The sequence below is a fragment of the Drosophila santomea genome, chromosome X (assembly GCF_016746245.2).
Source record: "Drosophila santomea strain STO CAGO 1482 chromosome X, Prin_Dsan_1.1, whole genome shotgun sequence".
NCBI lineage: Eukaryota > Metazoa > Arthropoda > Insecta > Diptera > Drosophilidae > Drosophila > Drosophila santomea.
Window position 1 is genome coordinate 15,270,533 of NC_053021.2, and position 20,493 is coordinate 15,291,025.

The window sequence follows — 20,493 nt, forward strand, 5'->3', positions numbered from 1 at the left end:
TACCTTACATGGTATATTTAAATATTAATTTCACCACATGTAAAAATTCCGCCACACAAACCAATTTTAAGGCGTTATCGATAAGCCGACACCCAAGCACCTGGTCCCATCACTGAGCCCACGTCTTTCGATTAATAGTTTTTATCGCTAAAATATTAATTATTTGCCTTTGCGTCGGGAGTTTGGCAGCCTGTGACGTTGTTCCCCCAGCATTTCCCATCGATCCGATCCCAGTCGATCCGGATCGTCATCCGCTTTATTCCCATTCGAGAGTTGCATGCGCTGGCAGCGATACAGCGCACATTTGTTCAGACAAATCGAATTTCACGTCCGGACGAAACGCCGGAGCCCAATTACTCAATTAACCGGCGTACGGACTTTCACGCACGGCTCGTTGTGCAAAATGACAGACCAGGTCAAGTATCTGGACACGCCGGACAAGTCGGAGACGGACAAGAAGCTTTACAAGTGAGTAGCGGGCTATTTAGCCAGTTGAACCGGATTCAATGGTTGCTTTTCCCTTAGGACGCTGCTCTTGGGCAATGGATTGCATGCGCTGATTGTCTCCGATCCCAGTCCCATGCCACACGATGGCTTCACCACATCCGAGTCGTCCTCGGATAAGTCGTGCGAGTGCGAGTCGACCAGCAGTTCCGTGACCTCAAGTAGCGATTCCAGCTCATCTACCTCCTCCGATACTGGCAGCAGCGTGGAATCGGGCAGCGAGGAAGGCGACGAAAAACTGGCCGCTTGCGCCCTGTTGATTGATTACGGATCCTTTGCTGAGCCCACAAAATATCAGGGACTGGCACACTTTCTCGAGCACATGATCTTCATGGGATCGGAGAAGTATCCAGAGGAGAACATATTTGATGCGCACATTAAGAAATGCGGCGGCTTTAGCAATGCCAACACTGACTGCGAGGAGACACTTTTCTATTTCGAGGTAGCCGAGAAGCATCTGGACTCCAGTTTGGACTATTTTACGGCCCTGATGAAGGCGCCACTGATGAAGCAGGAGGCTATGCAACGCGAACGCAGCGCCGTCGACTCAGAGTTCCAGCAGATTCTTCAGGATGATGAGACCAGGCGTGATCAGCTGCTGGCCAGTTTGGCCACCAAAGGTTTCCCCCATGGCACCTTTGCCTGGGGCAATATGAAGTCGCTGAAGGAAAACGTTGACGACGCTGAGCTGCAGAAGATTCTACACGAAATCCGCAAGGAACACTATGGCGCCAATCGCATGTATGTTTGCCTGCAGGCTCGTTTGCCCATCGATGAGCTGGAATCACTGGTGGTGCGTCACTTTTCTGATGTTCCCCACAACGAGGTGAAGGCTCCCGACTTGAGCAGCTTCAACTACAGGGACGCCTTTAAACCCGAGTTCCACGAGCAGGTGTTCTTTGTAAAGCCGGTGGAGAACGAGTGCAAACTGGAGCTGACCTGGGTGCTGCCCAATGTGCGTCAGTATTACCGCAGTAAGCCCGACCAGTTTCTGTCGTATTTGCTGGGCTACGAAGGTCGTGGCAGCCTGTGCGCCTACTTGCGACGCCGCCTGTGGGCTCTCCATCTGATTGCGGGCATCGAGGAGAACGGCTTTGATTTGAACTCCATGTATGCTCTGTTCAACGTTTGCATTTATCTCACCGACGAGGGTTTTAAGAATCTGGACGAAGTCCTGGCAGCAACGTTTGCCTACGTCAAGCTCTTCACCAACTGCGGTTCCATGAAGGAAGTTTACGAGGAGCAACAGCGCATCGAGGAAACAGGTTTCCGGTTCCAGGCTCAGCGTCCAGCCTTCGACAATGTACAGGAGCTGGTGTTGAACTCAAAGTACTTCCCACCGAAAGATATTCTCACCGGCAAGGAGCTCTATTATGAGTACAATGAGGAGCATCTCAAAGAACTGATTAGCCACCTGAATGAGATGAAGTTCAACCTGATGGTTACCTCACGCAACAAGTATGATGGCGTCTCCGCCTACGATCAGACAGAGGAGTGGTTCGGCACTGAGTACGCCACCATTCCGATGCCAGAGAAGTGGCGCAAGTTGTGGGAGGACTCAAAGCCCCTACCGGAATTGTTCTTGCCCGAACCGAATAAGTTTGTCACGGAGGACTTTACACTGTTTTGGCACTCGATGGGAAAGCCGGAAGTGCCCGATGCACCGAAGAAGCTGCTCAAGACGGACACCTGCGAGCTCTGGTTCCGCCAGGACGATAAGTTCGATTTACCTGAAGCCCACATGGCTTTCTATTTTATCTCGCCGCTGCAGCGGCAAAGTGCCAAGAAGTAAGTACATACACGTGGTTTTCTAAGGTCCTCTTATACATATATTTACCCTTAATTTTCGTTCAGCGATGCCATGTGCACACTTTACGAGGAACTGGTTAAGTTCCATGTGTGCGAGGAACTTTATCCAGCCATTAGCGCCGGACTCTCTTACACCTTTAACGCCATCGAAAAGGGTTTGCTCCTCAAGGTGAGCGGCTACAATGAGAAACTGCATCTCATCGTGGAAGCCATTGCCGAAGGCATGCTCCATGTGGCAGAAACGCTCGACGAAAATATGCTTGCTGCCTTCCGCAAGAACCAGCGTAAAAACTTCTTCAACACTTTGATCAAGCCAAAGGCACTCAACAGGTAAGAAATCCATGAATTCAAACAATGCCGATACTAAACTATGTATATATCTTTCTCGCTCTTTTTCAGGGACGTTCGTCTTTGTGTGCTGGAGCAAATCCGCTGGCTGATGATCGACAAGTACAAGTGCCTCAACGATATTACTTTGGACGATCTGCGCGAGTTTGCCCGCCAGTTCCCGAAGGAACTATACATCCAGTCTCTCATCCAGGGCAACTACACGGAGGAGTCCGCTCACAATGTACTGAACTCGGTGCTGAGTCGCCTCGATTGCAAGGCGATCAAGGAGCGTCGCTACGTGGAGGATAGGACCATAATGCTGCCGCTGGGAACTAATATTATCCGATGCCATGCCCTCAACGAGCAGGATACAAACACGGTGATTACAAACTTCTATCAAATCGGACCCAATACAGTTCGTGTGGAGAGCATTCTCGATCTGATGATGATGTTCGTGGACGAACCATTGTTTGACCAATTGCGGACCAAAGAACAGCTAGGCTACCATGTGGGCGCCACTGTTAGAATTAACTACGGCATTGCTGGGTATTCCATTATGGTTAACTCACAGGAGACAAAGACAACGGCCAACTATGTGGAGACGCGCATTGAGGTGTTCCGCGCCAAAATGCTGCAAATTCTGCGCCACCTGCCTGAAGATGAATACGAACACACTCGCGACTCGCTGATCAAGCTGAAACTCGTGGCGGACATGGCATTGAGCACGGAAATGGGTCGCAACTGGGATGAGATCATTAACGAAGACTACCTCTTCGATCGTCGACGGCGCCAGATTGAAATATTGCGCACGCTGCAAAAAGATGAGATCATTGACTTTCTTCTGCGCATTGACGCCGATAACATGAGGAAGTTGTCCGTGCAGGTGATTGGCCATCGGCCACCAGGTGTGCCGGAACCATTGTGTGGTACCAACATCGATCGCGACGATGAAGACATTAAGGACGCAAACAAAACGGATGATGAGAGTGGCTCTGATAAAGACGATCAGGAGGATGAGGAGGAATCGTCGGAAGAGGAGGGCGACGAGGATCTATTTGCTGCTCTAGAAAACAAGTTGAGTGTCGTCTTCCTGCCCGGTGCTCCCAATCAAAACACCATAATGGATATTAACGAGTTCAAGAAGGGCCTAGACGTCTATCCCAAGCAAAAGAGCCAGCAGGACGAGGAGCTGCTGCTCACCGCTCGCATTGAGGATGCACTCGGCCAGGCGTGAGATTTGCGGCCAACACACCCAACACACCCAACACACCCCACACCCACCCAACAAACCATCTCCGCCATTTCAATTTATTTCACTAGCCAAAGGTAGAAGATTAGTTACACAGAATGCAAGCTTTTTTTTTTTACGATTACCTTCTGACCAAGTCAGGAATTTGCTCTTATGTTGTAATACGCTCATCCATTATAAATTAGTAACGCAGCACACACGCAGCTAAGGACAAATGCATTTTGGAGTATGGAAACACCGTTTATGTTCGATCGCACTGACTTTCGTACTGATTTAATACAAATACACGAATAAAAATCAAAATTTAAAGTAATCAAGTTGCGTTTTGTGTTTAGGCATCCTGTGAAGTGTCAAGTAATAAAACTTCCGATGCAATTTGCTGGTATGGGGATTCTCCTTGCCGTAACTCTCGTTTTATTTATATGTTTATAAACATTAAATGTACATCAAAAGAATGTTCGTCTTATACTTGTGCCCAATTGTTTTACAAGTGTTCGTCGTCTTCGGATTGCTTAAATAAGGATTAAAGCCGAAATGGGGGTCAAATGGTCTTAAAGTTGTTCGATTTTCGTCTTTTGATTTATTTTACCTTTGTATATGTGCATATATGATAATGTGAATTAACAATGAGTAACAATAGTTCAATGATGATTGATGTCTGGGTCTCGTCTTCCGGTCTGTGACTCTCCTTTGCCTTTGTTCAGTTGAACTTAATAATAATATTTTACTTACGATTATAACAAAAAAAAAAAAGGTTTGTATACAATAATAATAATCATAATCATAATCATAATCAAGCGGGAAAGAAAAGAAACTGTCGTATCAAACAAGAAACTTATAGCTGTTTAGGGTTTCTTAATAAAAATGGGAAAAATAAAAATTGTATAGAAAATGGGGACGGTGTGGTTGTGGGTCTAAGAAATGGAAAACCGGCCACAAATTGATTTTACAACAAAAGAACTCTAGAATCAGTGGTAGCGAAATGTCGTCTTTGTTTGTTTCAATACTTAATATAAAGTTTGCAGTTCTCAAAATACAAAAAGATAAGAAGGCACCTCAATTGTTCAAAAAAAAAGTATACTTAAAATAAAAGTGAACGACTTTGTGTTTGAGCTATATTTACATACAGGGAATACTTTTCCAAAAAAAAAACCTATATCTTTTCCTTATGTGAGGCACACAAACTCATATTAAGCTGCAAGTGGAACAAAGCTAGCTCTAGGATCCTACTGCTTATCCTTTGTCAAAACAATCTGCAAATATGTACATAGGTTTTATAATTCGCTCTCTTACTGGTTCAATTTAAAGTCCGCTAACAATTTCACTGAAAATTTGTCGTTTTGAGGTCTTCGGTTGGATTGTGGTTTGCTGGAAAGTTGCCATCGTTAAGCTCACAGCTTCTGCAGTTCGGTGCTATCATTGGCATGAAAGCGACTCCTCACGATCTTGGTGCGGCCATCATACTGCTCCTCGGGATCCAGCAGTCCCTCCTCGTGTTTGGCATCCGGCGACGTGATGCCGCCGTTTCCGTGCATGAAAATGCGCGAAATTAGCGATGTGCTGGACCGCTTAAATGCCATTCTGCCCTTTTCGGGCAGATCGTCAAGGCCACGATGGAGGGATAGCTTGTCCAGCTCGTATTCGGAGCCACCAGCTCGTTCCGCCGCCAATTGCGCCTCGTACTCTGCCGTGCGCAGCGTCTTTGCCGTCGGTTTGCGATACATCTTGAGCAGCAGCGAGGAGCAGACAACGCTCACCGAACTTGCGGCCATCGCCACGGATGCCATCCATGGCAGCAGAGTGAAGCCGTAGGGTGCGAACAAGCCACTGGCCAGCGGGATGCCAAGCAGATTGTACATGCTGGCAAAGAAGAAGTTGTAGCGAATGCGACGCACTGTGCAGCGGGACAAGTCCAGGCAGGCCACCACGTCCAGCAGATCGTTGCGCATCAGCACAATGTCCGATGCCTCGGCGGCCACATCGGTGCCCGCTGCAATCGTAATTCCCACATCCGCCTGCGCCAGCGCCGGACTGTCGTTGACTCCATCGCCCACCATGGCCACGCGAATACCATTGGCCTGTATACGCTGGATCTTGGCCACTTTGTGCGATGGCAGCACTTCCGCGTACACGGTTCGGATGCCAACCTAATAAAAAATAAGATTATTAGACTGGAAACAGTATTGCTTATCGTGGTGACTCACCTCTCGGGCTATGCTGGCAGCCGTGTTCTTGTTATCCCCCGTGAGCAGAACCACATCGATGCCCATTCGCTTCAGTGTATAGACGGCGAGATGGGCCTCCGGCTTGACCATATCGGACACCGCAAACATGCACACCAGCTGCCCGTTGAGGGCGCACAGCACCGCGGTGTGTCCCTTTCGTTCTTCATGCGTCATACAATCGCTAATCTCCAGCGGCACCTCGATGGCATTGCGTTCCATCCACTCCCGATTGCCGATCAGCACCAGAATCTCGGGGCCATCGATTATTTTCTGATCGGCGGGAAGCTGTTCCTCCTGATCCAAGACCAAGTCGGATAGCAACTGCTGATTGTTCAGTTCCATGGACTTGTGTACGCTGCACGGCGGCAGCAAGTGTTCGATACTGGCTCCATTGTCCACCGGCACCGATACCTGTGGATGAGTGCGATGCAGGTTCTCATAGTTAATGATGCGTTCGGCGTTGCACGCCTGTCGCAGGGTTTGCTCGTAATTGGAGACGGTGACGCGGATGCCACAGCCGGGCACGGCCTGAAAGTGACTGCTCTTGCCAAAGTTGCCGGCCTGAGGTGTCGCGCCCACGTTCAGCATATCCTTGGCGAAGTGCACAATGGCGGAGGCGATCGGATGCTCGCTGTTCTGCTCGGCGGCTCCCACGATCGTCAGAGCCCGAGCCAGGCTGCAGACCTGGGCCGTGACGAAGAGGGTAACCTTGCTGGTCATCGGTGTGCCATGGGTTATGGTGCCGGTCTTGTCAAAGACCACAGTCTTTACCTGGAATCGCGAAAGTTGTGTATAAGTAGGGTTCATGCTAACATGGCAAATCGATTGCTCACCTTGTGGGCATTCTCTAGGGCAGTGGCTCCTTTCACCAGCACGCCATTGATCGCACCCGTTCCAGTGGCCACCATAACGGCGGTGGGCGTGGCCAAGCCCAATGCACATGGGCACGCAATGGCCAGCACGCTCAAGGCGCATTTAAATGCATAGCTAACAATGATGGTATTTTGGTCCATGTGCTTCTTATGCTCCATGGCCACGGGCACCAGGTTTGGATTGGAGAAGCCAATGATGATCCAAGCAATCAGCGTGATGCTCGAAACCACAACAACGAAGGGCACAAAGTAGCCGGCAATTCGATCGGCCAGCTGCTGGATGGGCGCCTTACTGGTCTGTGCCTCCTCCACTAATCGCACAATCTGCGCGAGCGTCGTATTCTCACCCGTGTGCGTGGCCTCCACCAGGAGCACTCCATTTTGGTTAATGGAACCGCCGATCACCACGGATCCCTTTCGCTTGGCCACCGGCATGGACTCACCGGTGATCAGGGATTCATCGCAACTGGAGTGACCGTACAAGACTTTGCCGTCGACAGGAACTTTGGCGCCCGGTATCACCTTTAGGATATCGCCACGCTGCACATAATCCACAGATATCACCTTCTCGCTGATGATATCGAAGTCCGGTGAGATCTCGACCAGCATGGCATCGGCCGCCTTGAGGGAGAGCAGCTTGGACAGCGCCTCCGATGTCTTCCCCTTGGCTATGTGCTCCAGCCAGCGACCCAGCGATATGAAGATCAGCAGCATGGGCGGCGTATCGAAGAAGGTCAATGGAGAGCTATTCTGCTCCAGCAATACGGCTGCGATCACCACGGCGACGGAGTACACATACGAGATGGTCGTGACCATCGAGATCAGTACATCCATGTTCGTGGTGCCGTGTTTGATCGCACGATACGATTGCACATAGAAGTGGAAGCCACCGAAGAACTGCACTGGCGTTGACAGCAGGAACATCACCAGGTTCTCCATCGACAGGCCGGGCACAAGGCAGCACATGTTGGCGTGTCCCCTGTCGTTCATATCCAGCATGAAATAGATCATGGCCACCATGCAGGGGCCGCCAAAGATTAGCGAGACCAGAAAGGCGTTGCGCCACTTCCGGATCTCCTCCTTGTGCTCCAGGTAATTGTGTGCCATCTTGTCCCGGCCGGTCATCAGCTTGGCCTCGAATCCCAGCCCCTCGATCGCCTCGCAGATGCTCCGCGGACCCGTCTCCTCCGTGATGTACCGGAATTTCCCTGTTCACATGAAGATGGACGCAATTAAGTGTTGTTATCTTGCAATTGGGTTAAGGAATTCATCTAAATTGAGTTAACCTATGAAATAAACTAACTAAGATGTAACTAAATATCATCTATTCTAATCAGTTGAATAAGTTAATTACAGCGATGTAGCTCTGTAAGTTTTCTTAATTATTCCCCCCATTTCAGCCTAGTTTATTTCAATTGGTACACTGCAAAACCGGACTTGCTTCATGTTCAACGATTACAGAACCAGTCGTAAGAAATAGAGAAAGCCGCTTTGAATGGCCAGTGAGTATTCACATAGGATATTCATCACAGATTCAGGCTGCACTGGCACTCATTCCAGTTGATTGAAGAGAAAGCCATGTACATACTGCTGATCTATAATAGCGATTGCAATGCCAAGAAACTGACTGAAAATGCCCACAAAATAGATCTAAACCATATTTGAGATACATATATCTAAGATATTTCAAAATTACTACTCTTAGGTTATAGTACATTGCATTCCGCAATGAAATTCCCATTTCCTTGGATATGTTTACTTGAATTTGACTGTGCACTCGCATATCTGAGTGCCATATCAATTTCATCACAGTTTCTGGAGCTTGCTATCACTTTTATAGCCACTCCAGTGTTTTGCCAAGACATATAGTATTTCCATATAGTAAACATATACATAGGGAAGCTTTGGAGGAGATTGCCTTTTTGATGTTGGCATCAAATGAAATTGTGACTGGAAATAATGCCGGTTGTTCTGGTATTGAAATTGGAGCGTACAACCGGTTCGATGGCGACAGATTTGAATGGCTTCGATTGCAATGGCTGATAGTTTTGGCTATGTGAGCTACAACGTACATTTGCCACATTTCACCAATTTAGGCCGTCTTGTTTATCAGGCATGTGGCCAAAACTATCGCATGCAGCCGAATTAGAGTAAATCCCGTGGGGTTTAGAAGCTCCCGGAATCTTGTGGACAAATTATCGCAGTTGTAGGTTCATTGCCTTTGCCATCAGTGCCATTAGATAAGATAGGTTTTCAACTATGTGTGTCGAATGTGTAAACTGAATCGCTGCCGTTCTACATGATTAGCATGTCGCAACTGGAATTTTTCGATATTATTGCCATCTGTTGAGCATGTTATTCCCCCAGAAGGTTCCCCCATTCATCGTGTTATTAGTTCTCCACACTTCCGATCTCTATTTGAAAGGGTTTCCCCGCCACCAGCATTACAATCTTCAACTGGGTTCATTGATACGCGAATAATCGCCTTATAAGTTGTGCATATAACCATCACAACTCTCGGGATTTGCATTTTTTATACATTTGTATAACATATATGATTCCTTATACAGTTTTTAATAATCAGTGCTTACTCATTTATTCCTACAGCCCAGAATAATTTTAAAAGATACATGGGCATATGTTTATAAAGGCCAAGCTTAGTATTACTTATACTACATTTGAGTCTATCAATATTTGTGTGCCTGCAGTTTTGTCTACTCAATGCAATCACTATTAGAAATTCATATCAAAATATAACAAAAGATCATCATTCTGTTTCAATTGAAATCTCGTAAGCTGTAACTAGGCAAATTTACTTTTAGATTAGAGCAACGGTTTGTTTATTAAACAATTTACTAGCCGTCTGTGTTGTAACGCAAAATGCAATGATTATTCAAAAGAAAAAAACCTTTGTATCCATGTAAAGTCCCTTAATTGGTGTCAATGTGAGTTTTTTGTGGATATCTTCACCCGCTTCTTATATAAACAAACAATTATGAGCAGTTTGTCATTTGTAAATATACTCGAAAATGAATAAGACAGAATGAAATAGTTGACAGAACCCATGATATGATTATTTATCGTTCCATTAGAGGGTCATCAAGTGGACACCAGACCACGGGTCGTGTGCAAAATTGAGGAAGGATTAGGTTGATCACACCAAAAGTGACAATTGCCGCTAATTATCAGTGCCATCGATCGATCTTCGCCCGCTTTTTCAATTGATAAGTGCGGGTCGTGTGTACACGCGAAATGCCACCAGAAATTCGCTTTGCAACTTCATTTTCTATAGACTATTAGTTAGTTCTACCAAATGGCATGTATTTATAGTAGAGGTACACTAGTCCTTCTATTGTTTAGAGCGTTTTTGAGTTTATTTATAGTATAGTATATTTTCTGGAACCTAGGATCTTGTAGAGAGCCTCCATTCAGTTGTTCTTTATTTGCTCGCTTATTGCATCTTATCGCTCGTGCTTGGTTGTTACCATTTTAGAACATTTTCAATTTGAATTGAGATTGGCTGTCGTTTGTTCTCTGTCGTTCACTTATCGCCGGACGATAAGAATCGTAGGAAAACATATGTTTTGCTCAACAGTTTACACTCCCAATTTCGACTACCGACTTGGGCCAAACAAACTGCAAACAAACAAGCGAACAAGCTAATGTTCAAGTAACAATTGTTTAACTACAAGTTGAACTAATCAGATAGAGTTAATGCGTTCCGAAGTTGAAGAAGTTTAAGTGCTAATTAATTGAAAGATAAGCAGTACCACGGAATCGGACTAATCCATATGGCAGAAATCCAACTTCAGAGCCCAAAACACTTAAAAACTCTTTTAGAAGTAAGTCAAGCACTTTTTTGTGCTTGGGAATGATGACTAATACACTTGAATATATAAATAAGTCTTATCCCAATAAATAGGTAAATTCAAATTATTCAAATACTAAATAATGTATTAAAATGCATGCAATATAGCACCATATATCCTCTCATACAACTGCCACCGATTGATATTCATGTTAGTTACTTGCGATGGTCTAAAATAGTTTTCAGTGTCATATAATCGAAATAGTTTCGCTTTTCTCCGCCGTGTGCATATCCATGTCGAAAGCGAAAAAAAATCGCAAAAGGCAAGTGAACTGAAACCGAAAACCAGTTCCATTGCAATCATAATTACGAGGCTCCCATTTATGCATTTTCTTTTATTTATTTAATTTTATCCCCTTTGCAACTTAGCTTTTCAAACGGCGCACGTACGCCCGTTGAATCCAGGTATGCAAACCGATATTCGTGAATCAGCCAGAATTCAATAGCAATATGGTGATCAGAGCGAAGTCGTTGCATAATTCGCCACTAATTTCAAATCAAGTTACGCGGGACAAGAGCAAACTCAAATGAGTGAAGGTAAAATAAAAGAGCGCAGCTCTAAATCAAAGTGAAGTGAACTGGGGAAAAAGGGGTGCTTATAATATAACTACACTATTAACTCCTTCAATCCAAAGTGTGTTAAATATTACTAGTTACAGCTAGATATTTGATCAACTTCTTTGAACAAAATTATAGCTTATCATATATCTTAGCCAGCCCAATTGTTCGCTGTGTAATAAGTGGAAGTGGAGTGGATGGGAGTTCGTGGTCACGCATGCGGAGCACAAAGAGTCCAAAGCTGCAAAAGAGAGAGGTCTCCCTCTTTCCAGACAAAAGCGAGATTAGTTCCTCAGTTGTTTGCCACCCGATCGTAGATATATACTCGTATATATGTACATATTAATATAAATATATGAATGTACTTGTATTTCGGGGCGTGTTGTAGCTCTTTCACTTTTGTTTTGAGTTTTTTTTTCTTTCCAAACAGGCGGACTTTCAGTTTCAAGGCTTAAATGCTAGCTCGATATTGGCAGTCCAAGTTTATGAAAACAAAGAGCTCCGAGCAATCACACTACGCATTTTAATTGTGCTCCCTTGTTGTCAGCTAATCTTGTATGTTTCTTCCTGAACACTCGCAAAAAATACTCCATAGTCTCGTCTAGGCAATAAAACTCCCTACTTGTGACATATATCTGTTTTTCTAGAGACCAATAATATTTCAAATATTTTAGCAGAATCCCTAATCGCTTTCCCGCCTCTCGGTTCGCCATTGAATTCCCCCCAGTGTTCCAGATAACTTTACTTGCCCACGCACACGAGCGTGGATTTCAGCACTTTAATCTAGTTGCCAGTGGCATTGTTTGCTGAAAGCATAGTGTATGGCTTATATAAAGTACATATGTGTATATACATAAGTATGAATGTACATCTAGTAGTGCTCCTCCTCGCACTTTCTTATCAACCCGCCTCGCACCCTACCGAAATTATAGGCCCCCCAGCCATGGAGCATAAAGTAAATCGAGTATATCAGTTGCAATAAACAATTGCTGGGCCAGTTTTCAATTGTGAAAAGCGAACAAAAACATTTGCACCGATTCCAGAGTCGCTCTCCACATGCTAGGAGGTTAATAAAGGAACAGCTGTTGCTTTGCGCCGAATAAAAACGCACAAGGGCACACTTCGAAATACCCTTTAATGTGTGTATAAATCATTTGTTATTCCCATTTAAATAGTTTGTTTCTCTTAAACCTCATTACTCCGATTTCCAAAATTTGAACCCTTAAGTTCGGATATAAACAAGATATCCGATCAAACGTAAGCTGAACACTTGTGGGCGTTGGGCCAGAGTAAACCGCAACAGGTGCAATTCGATTGATGGCCCGGTTCCAGGTGTTTATTATAAATATTGTGTAACACTTGGCACCACCACTTGTGGAATGCCAGACTCGCTATTCGAGTGCATGACCCAGAACGTGATTTTAAATTCTACATTGACTATTAAAGTAGTTCGAAGTTTGTAAACTACTTTGTGCAGCACTCACCCCTTTTTGTTAGCAGTGTGACGGAGGCGGTGGTCACGCCCTTTATTTTGAGCACATGACTCTCGATCTTGTTGACACAGGAGGCGCAAGTCATGCCCATGATCTCCAGCTCCACCTCGGCCTCGCCATTGTCCGGCTCATCGATGAGTTCGGTGGGGAAGCCCAGCTCTGTGATGGATTTCGCTATATTCTCGGCCGTCACAACATTGGCATTGAACTTGACCTCCGCCTTGGCGGCCAGCAGGGCAACCAGAATGCTGTCCAGTCCGTAGATCTTCTTGCAGTGCTTCTCGATGGCGGCCACACAGCTGGCGCACGTCATGCCCCGGATGTGAAGGAAGCACTTGGTCAGTAGCTCCTGTTCGACGGGTATGGCCACTGCTGCACCATTTTGAGCATATGAAGGAGGATGAGTGGGAGTAGCTCTCTTTTTGGGTGATGAGGCGGGAGCGGATGACGGCGAGTGGGATGGGGAACGAGGTTCCTGCACGCTTGCCTCAAAGCCCATGTCATCGATGAGTTCGGCTATCTGGGCGGGATCATACTTGGCGGGATCGTACTGCACGCGGGCATTCTTGGCCGCCAGTTGCACCTCAATGGAATGGATGCCCGGCTTGGTGCCGATGTTGCCCTCAATGTTGCGCACGCACGACTGGCAGGTCATGCCCACCACCCGTATGTTGGTCCAAGCGCTGGAGGGAATTGTGGGGGGATTTGGTGCTTCCCCTGGATAGCTGCACTCGAAGCCCATGTCGTCGATATCGCTGGCTATCTGGGTGGGGTCCGTCTGTCGGGGATCGTAGTCGAAGTAGCCCGCATTCTCCTCAAGAATGATGCGCACGCCAAGGATTCCCGATTTCTGGCCAATGTGCTCTGTAATATTGCGCACACACGACTGGCAAGTCATGCCCACAATGGGCAGGCGCACCGTGGACATTGTCGCTGCTTCTTTCTCGTCACTTGGCATCCTCAATGTGCATTATTTTGATGGGCGGAATACGACGTTACGGAATTACTTGAGCACTTGATAACTTGAGATTTTGAACTTTTGAGTTGCCCCTCGCCCTATTGCCCGTACCGAATTGTGTCACTAAAATAACTTTGGAGTCGAGTGTGTCGTATTGCAGCTGCTACTGATTTGTTGTGTTGGAGTAGTTGCCTCCCGCCAACGCTTTTCACTTGGCCAAACTCCACACGAAACTCACAATTTTGTGTTTAATTTTTCAATTAACAGGCAACAGCTGCTCCGCTCCCGTTATGTTTTTCGCACGGCACGCAACTAGCGATGGCCGTAGGCCGATAGACAGGCGCTCTCGAGATGGCCGATACCACGTAGGGCGTTTGATATATCGCTGAAGCTTTCGATTCGATAGATAATACATTTATCGATAATTTCGTGCAAGGGATGATACAAAATGTTGCTGACTAATGTTTCGCTTAAAGCTATTGTTTTGTTTAGTTAATTTTCGGTCAAAAAATGTACATCTTCACATAACGCCAAATCAAATTAGATTTTTAGAATATCGAGATATCGTCCAGCAAAAAGCTCCCCCACTATCGATATCTCCCAGTTCTCGATACAAACTTCGGCCCGAACTGTCATCGCTATCCGGCTGACAAACGATTTGATTTGATTTGTTTTGGCCCCTTTTGCCTTGACTTTCTGGAATTTCTATTTCCATTTTTTCCAAATCTCTACTAAAATCGAACTCAAGATTGGCCTAGGAACTCAACATGCCGGTGGTGGAACTGAAAGTGGACCGCAATCTGGTGTGCCCGAACTTCGATGGCTACAAGTTGTCCTTCGATTCGGTGCCAGTGCTGCGGCAGGATCTTGGATGTGATGCCTACGTGCTGGAGCCGCACGCCAGTCAGTTCTCGCTGCTGCATGTGGAGCTCTTTGCCCGGCACAATCATCTGGTAGCCGATCCATGGCTGCGTCACCACAGCTACTTCTTCAACGAGCGCCACCAGCTGGTGCAGTGCACCTCCGATCCACAGAGTGGGCATACACGTGGCCAGCGCGTTGTCTTCACGGTGGACTATAGCGATCAGGGCGATGAGAGGCTACATAGGCCGGGGGACTACAACTACACAATCATTTTCGTTTCGGAAAGGTTTTGTGTGATCTGCGACGGGATGACCTCATACCATCTGGTGGACACTGGCGACAGATCGCGATCCGGTGAGCAGGAATGGCAACGGATTACACGCTCGCCGGTGAATAATGCCAGTGGTCATCGCGGCTTTGAACTCTTTGATGCCCGGCTGGATGTGGTGCAGGAACGTAAGCAAATCTCACTGGTGGCTGGTCATGTGGCACGCCGTGATGCAGTTGCCCGGGACCAGACGCACGTCTATTACATGGATTTGACCTGGGCACGGTGGAGTCAATTGCCCAACAATGAGGAGTGGTCATATAGCATCTGCCAACGCCTGGAAACCACTGGCTCATTGCAATACTGTGCTTTTGAGCCTCGCGCCGAGTCCCTAGTCATTGCCAGCAACCGCGAAGTTCAGACACCCGAGCAGCGTCAGGCAGCCGAGGAAGCAGCCGCTGCGGCGGCAGTCGCTGCCCGCTTAAATCCCCCAGTTAATCAGGAAGTCCAGCTGCAAAATGGTGGCCAAGCTAATTATGGCTGGTCCCAGACAGCTAATAATGTGCTCATTCGTTTCAAAGTTCCTTCAACTGCATCCGCAGAAGAGTTTGACGTGAGCGGCTCTAGCACAAATATCGTTGTAAAGCACCGGGGTGAAAATATCTTCACCGAAGAGTTATACGGTAGTGTGGGAGAAGATTTAGGTGTCCTTAAGTTGGTGGAGAATGGCCTAGAATTACATCTTACCAAGGCGGAGACACAGAACTGGCCACGGTTGCTCGCGCAGGAGGACGACGGCGTAGCGGAAGATGTACCTCCCATGGATGCTACACCACTGCCCATTCCCGATCTCGAGAATCCGCTTGAGGAATGCGACCTGGGACCCGCGGACGAGGAAATTAAGATGGGTAAGTATTTCATTGTTTTGTATATACTTCATTAAAACGTTCTCTTTCAGTGCGCTTCAATCTGTCCAGCGGTAACATCACTCACACCATTTTTCTTGGTTCCACGCCACTGGTGCTCACCACCACGCTGCGTCCTGGGTTTCCGGCCGCCTTTGCTACCCGCCAGGGCGTCGACGCCTCCATATGGCTGCAGATGTACCAGCCCAGTCGTCCAGATGAATGGAGTGTCCGCCACGAGGGCCAGCTGCACGCCTTCGGCTACGTGCAGGCCTCCAAGGTTCAGCGAAAGTTCACCGCCTGCTGTCCGGATTTGGATTACGTGGTCATATGTGACCCTGTACGCCACGTGCTCGTCTACTTCCCGAGTCACGAATCCGCTGGTGGTCTGCGCCGGCGCAACGGACCTCCCGTCTCCTTGGGTAAACAGAATCTTGTCACCTTGGGTGACAATGTTGACGAAATTCTGGGCATAACTACGGCAAACAATGTGATCACCGTTCTCTCCAAGCACGCACTGCTACGCCTGCAGGTGTAGACCCTGATCAGCTTCCCTTTCCTTTTTTCGCCATTTACTTTTAAAAAATTTTTTGTTCGGTGGACAATAACTGGATTTATGCACTTAGCCACTCACATTTCCAATATTGAAACGTGTTTTGAAGATTAATAGTTTTACAAAAATCTTGAGAACGTGATGACGTAATAAAATTTTAAATAATAAAATGTATATATATTACATTTTTGTTATTTTAATGAAGTTTAATTATAAACACAAGAAATTTTAATAATGGCGCCAAGTCAAGGTTCTCGAAAAGGGTGGCAGCACTGCAATATCGATAGGTAGCACATCAAATACCGATAGCCTCTACGTGGGCATGTAGTGTTGCACAGCGAGCGCCAAAAAAGAGTGTTGACACGTCAGAACCTCAGACCTATCGTGCGGCGATAACAAAGAACGCCGACTGGTGGCCATATCGATACCATATCACAAATAACAAAAACACGTCACGTAATTCGGACGGAGGCTGGTGAGTAAATGAAATGACAGGTGGCATCGCATTTGGCCGGAATCTTGTCAGTGACCCAGCGTATTTCCTTTGCAGCTGGAAAAATAGCAGGCGGCGAACCAGGGAATCAATCGAATCCAGCAGGCAATACCAAAAAGCAAATAGGAACCATGAACACACAAATCGTTGTATTTGTGGTGGCTCTGATGATGCACTGCATCTCTGCCGTGGAATTCACGTTCGATTTGGCCGATAACGCGGAGGATTGCTTCTACGAGGAGATCAAGAAGAATTCGAGCGCCTACTTTGAGTTCCAGGTGTCGGCCGGTGGCCAATTGGATGTGGACGTTACCCTGAAGGATCCGCAGGGCAAGGTCATCTACAAACTGGAGAAGGCCACCTTTGACAGCCATCAGTTTGTCGCCGAGACAACGGGCGTGTATACCGCCTGCTTTGGCAATCAATTCTCGGCCTTCTCGCACAAGATCGTCTACGTGGACTTCCAAGTGGGCGACGAGCCGGCTCTGCCCGGTGTGGATGAACATGCCACGGTGCTTACACAAATGGAGACATCGTCGCAGGCGATTCACAAGGGCCTCAACGATATTCTGGACGCCCAGACGCATCACCGGCTGAGGGAGGCGCAAGGTCGCAAGCGGGCCGAAGATCTCAACCAGCGGGTTATGGTCTGGTCATCCCTGGAGACGGCCGCCGTCATCCTGATCGGTCTCGTTCAGATTATGGTGCTGAGGAACTTCTTTACGGACCGAAAGCCCAGCCAGGCGCACTACGGGCGGCTCTAGAGGATCGGGCTTCATGTTGGGATCTAGCTTAGTTCAGAGCCCTTGAAAGGAGAGGGTGTCCCCCCAAAACAACAATCCCCAACAGTCCGAATCCCCCGAAATGTTGTCAATCTCGTCTTAGCCACAACGTATTCATTCCCCCCCCCCCCCTCAAGGGCGTTTCTTTATCGGGAAAAAAACCCCTAACGACATGTAATATTTTTTCGTTAAGACCCCACCCGGTAAAACAGAGAATGTTTTTTTTTTAAATACATAAAAAAGCAACCACAAATCGATAGCTAAAGGTATTCACAAAGCGTTTCAATAGGGGAGGGCTCATTGGGGAATGAATCTCGCCCAGAAGCAAGAAAAGCGGACAATGAAAGATATAAACAATGAAAACCCCTTTGACTTCGGCAATATTTCGCGCAGTAAAAGTATCTATATTTATTCTAAACTGAACACAAAATCGACTGAATTTTCACAAGACTCTGTTCTTTTAACATATCCCAGTTCAGATGGCGTGGCGTGTAGAACGTCACGGATATAGCTAAGATTTGTACGTATATATCTTTCGAAATTCAGCTGAGTCAATAGAAAAGTATTTTAGCTGCGTGGTGAAGTATGTGGTATTAGAAAATGTACTTTAATTGAGAATTATATTATTATGTGCTCAGTGAAGCATATTTTAAGTTTTACTCTTTGTAAAGTAAATTAATATAGATATGACATCAAATTGAATAGATACAAAGATACAAAATGAATAAAGCAGCCACGAATATGATAACTTATAGCACGTACCTATCAAGTGGAATAAAGGGATACATTTATCAGCAAACGGAAAATTATCATTGATTTTTATGAATGCATTAATCTTGTTCATACTTCCAGCCATATCAGTGTGATAATAATTTGGGCAACTTGGTCAACTTTTGAGATCCAAATTGGTTTGAAAACTGATAAGAGATAACTGCGTTGTCTGCGCATTCACACCCAGATATATCAGCAAATATAATGGATATTATGAAATCCGTTTGGGGATTCGTGTTACTAAACGACAATTATGCAAACCAAATTATTGCCACCGCTGAGCTGATGCGCCATTGAGATGCAATAAATCTTTTTAACTGCCTTTTGCGCGGTCTGTCATCTTTTATTTGTTGATCTTCATTGACTGACTCTTGGAAATTCGCAGATCTTTTGTCAATCGCATATGGCATTGCCAAATATATACACATGTCCAGATATCAAATACGATAAATGATATGCAAATATCGCCGTTTGTCCGCCGGCCAATTAATAGTATTTAAATCAGTCCAAGACAATGACAGTGACACATCATTCAGGGAAAAAATGCTGAGGCAAAAAACAATAAACAATAAAATTGCCAAAAATGTTATTTATTTTTTTCTTGCAAACTAAATTTGTATGAAATATCTTTATTATGCTGTAAGTGGTTTCTGTTAATAGGTTTACACTTTAACTTTGAAGTTGTGCGAATATATCCTTTTTTTATTGTTTCTGCCAGATTTTCAATATTCTAAATATCCAACTATGATTAGTATTATTTCTAGACAATAAACAAGACATTGAAGTTTCTTGTTTGGTTTTTTGACACATTAATTAATTACCTGGCTGGCCCTAAAAGATATTGGCCCAAACTGAATTCGCGGCTTGGCAACAACAAATGGCCAGGTAGCTCAAAGCCAAAGTGAAAGGGAAATCCAATCCGAAGGACTTTTGTAAATGAATTGTCAGCGGATCGATTGATCGGCCACAAAATGGGGTTAATCACACCTCGGGTGCCAATTACCCAGATATAATGATAGTAATAACTGGAGTTATGTGCCACGCGTGTCAGAGGTTAAATCGCAGACCCAGTTACCAACTTTGCACTCTTAATTATAATTTAGTCTTTCATCAAGTGTCTTTCAATCTTAGCTTTCTATAATTCCTGGTATAAAATAAGCAAACCCAACTATTAAGATGTAACTCTTAACTTACAGCCTTATAGATATTATTTATAAATATTAATTGATATAAATTATTCATGCGCAGCAATTATTTTGGCCAGCAGCGGTAATTAAAAACTGCGATTTCGAAACCCAATCAATTTTGCATGGCGTGGCTCAATAGAGATAATGGTCAATCAATGTATCGTCACCGATGAGGCCCCCAAAAACAAATGAGCCGAACACGCCCCAAGCTTCCTAAAGCGCCACGCCCATTTCCATGCCTTAACCCCCCATCCCCCTGAAAAGTCCACGAATTATAGCCCCACTTTTTGGGCCAAGAGGTCGCCGCTGTGGCTGCCGGAGACTCTCCGGGTTTTATGTGTCAATTAGTAATCCGACGACACCGGTCCATCCGTCAATGGGCGATCTGCGACCGGATGCTGCGAGGGTTGCTCAATAGTTTCTAGGAAATGAATGGTTTTATTACAAAACTTTATTATGAAACATAAGCAAACTATTTTGTAGACTTCTCGTATATATACTGCTTTAAAGTATGGTAATGCATTTTTAATATATTATTATAATATATTATTAAATATAATACTTAATATTGTTCTTTATTTAACACTGACCACATATCCATTTTATATAATATTATATATTCATGTGCAAGAGAACTGCATCAGATATGAACAAAGTTTCTTAAGCTAACATATCGTAAGTTGAATTTATAACTCTATAAACCAAATAAGTTATTGAAAAGCCATTGATCTGCCCTCTTTGCAGTCGCATATTTATTAAATCGATTCGGTTTCCCTTTTCATTTCGTTTTTATTTTTCGTGTTG

At 45.6% G+C, this 20,493-nt stretch overlaps 4 protein-coding genes across 4 annotated transcripts; 3 read left to right on the top strand and 1 right to left on the bottom strand.

Annotated features, from left to right (window-relative positions):
- Positions 1 to 59: 59 nt before the first annotated feature.
- On the top strand, positions 60 to 4,205 carry LOC120456139 (nardilysin). Its single transcript, XM_039642765.1, has 4 exons — positions 60 to 468; positions 526 to 2,292; positions 2,359 to 2,643; positions 2,713 to 4,205. Exons 1-4 carry the CDS (start codon positions 278 to 280, stop codon positions 3,875 to 3,877), a joined length of 3,408 nt encoding a protein of 1,135 aa, XP_039498699.1. The 5' UTR covers positions 60 to 277; the 3' UTR covers positions 3,878 to 4,205.
- Positions 4,206 to 5,152: 947 nt separating this feature from the next.
- LOC120456137 (copper-transporting ATPase 1) lies at positions 5,153 to 14,277 on the bottom strand. Its single transcript, XM_039642764.2, has 4 exons — positions 12,900 to 14,277; positions 6,951 to 8,197; positions 6,097 to 6,888; positions 5,153 to 6,039 (listed from the first exon to the last, which is right to left on the bottom strand). The coding sequence occupies exons 1-4, from the start codon at positions 13,864 to 13,866 to the stop codon at positions 5,284 to 5,286; spliced, it is 3,762 nt and encodes a 1,253-aa protein (XP_039498698.1). The 5' UTR covers positions 13,867 to 14,277; the 3' UTR covers positions 5,153 to 5,283.
- Positions 14,278 to 14,489: 212 nt separating this feature from the next.
- LOC120456140 (nudC domain-containing protein 1) lies at positions 14,490 to 16,639 on the top strand. The gene is made up of 2 exons (XM_039642766.2): positions 14,490 to 15,906; positions 15,957 to 16,639. The coding sequence occupies exons 1-2, from the start codon at positions 14,634 to 14,636 to the stop codon at positions 16,439 to 16,441; spliced, it is 1,758 nt and encodes a 585-aa protein (XP_039498700.1). The 5' UTR covers positions 14,490 to 14,633; the 3' UTR covers positions 16,442 to 16,639.
- A 146-nt stretch (positions 16,640 to 16,785) lies between these two features.
- LOC120456143 (transmembrane emp24 domain-containing protein 3) lies at positions 16,786 to 18,000 on the top strand. The gene is made up of 2 exons (XM_039642770.1): positions 16,786 to 16,931; positions 17,007 to 18,000. The coding sequence occupies exon 2, from the start codon at positions 17,081 to 17,083 to the stop codon at positions 17,711 to 17,713; it is 633 nt and encodes a 210-aa protein (XP_039498704.1). The 5' UTR covers positions 16,786 to 16,931; positions 17,007 to 17,080; the 3' UTR covers positions 17,714 to 18,000.
- Positions 18,001 to 20,493: the final 2,493 nt, after the last annotated feature.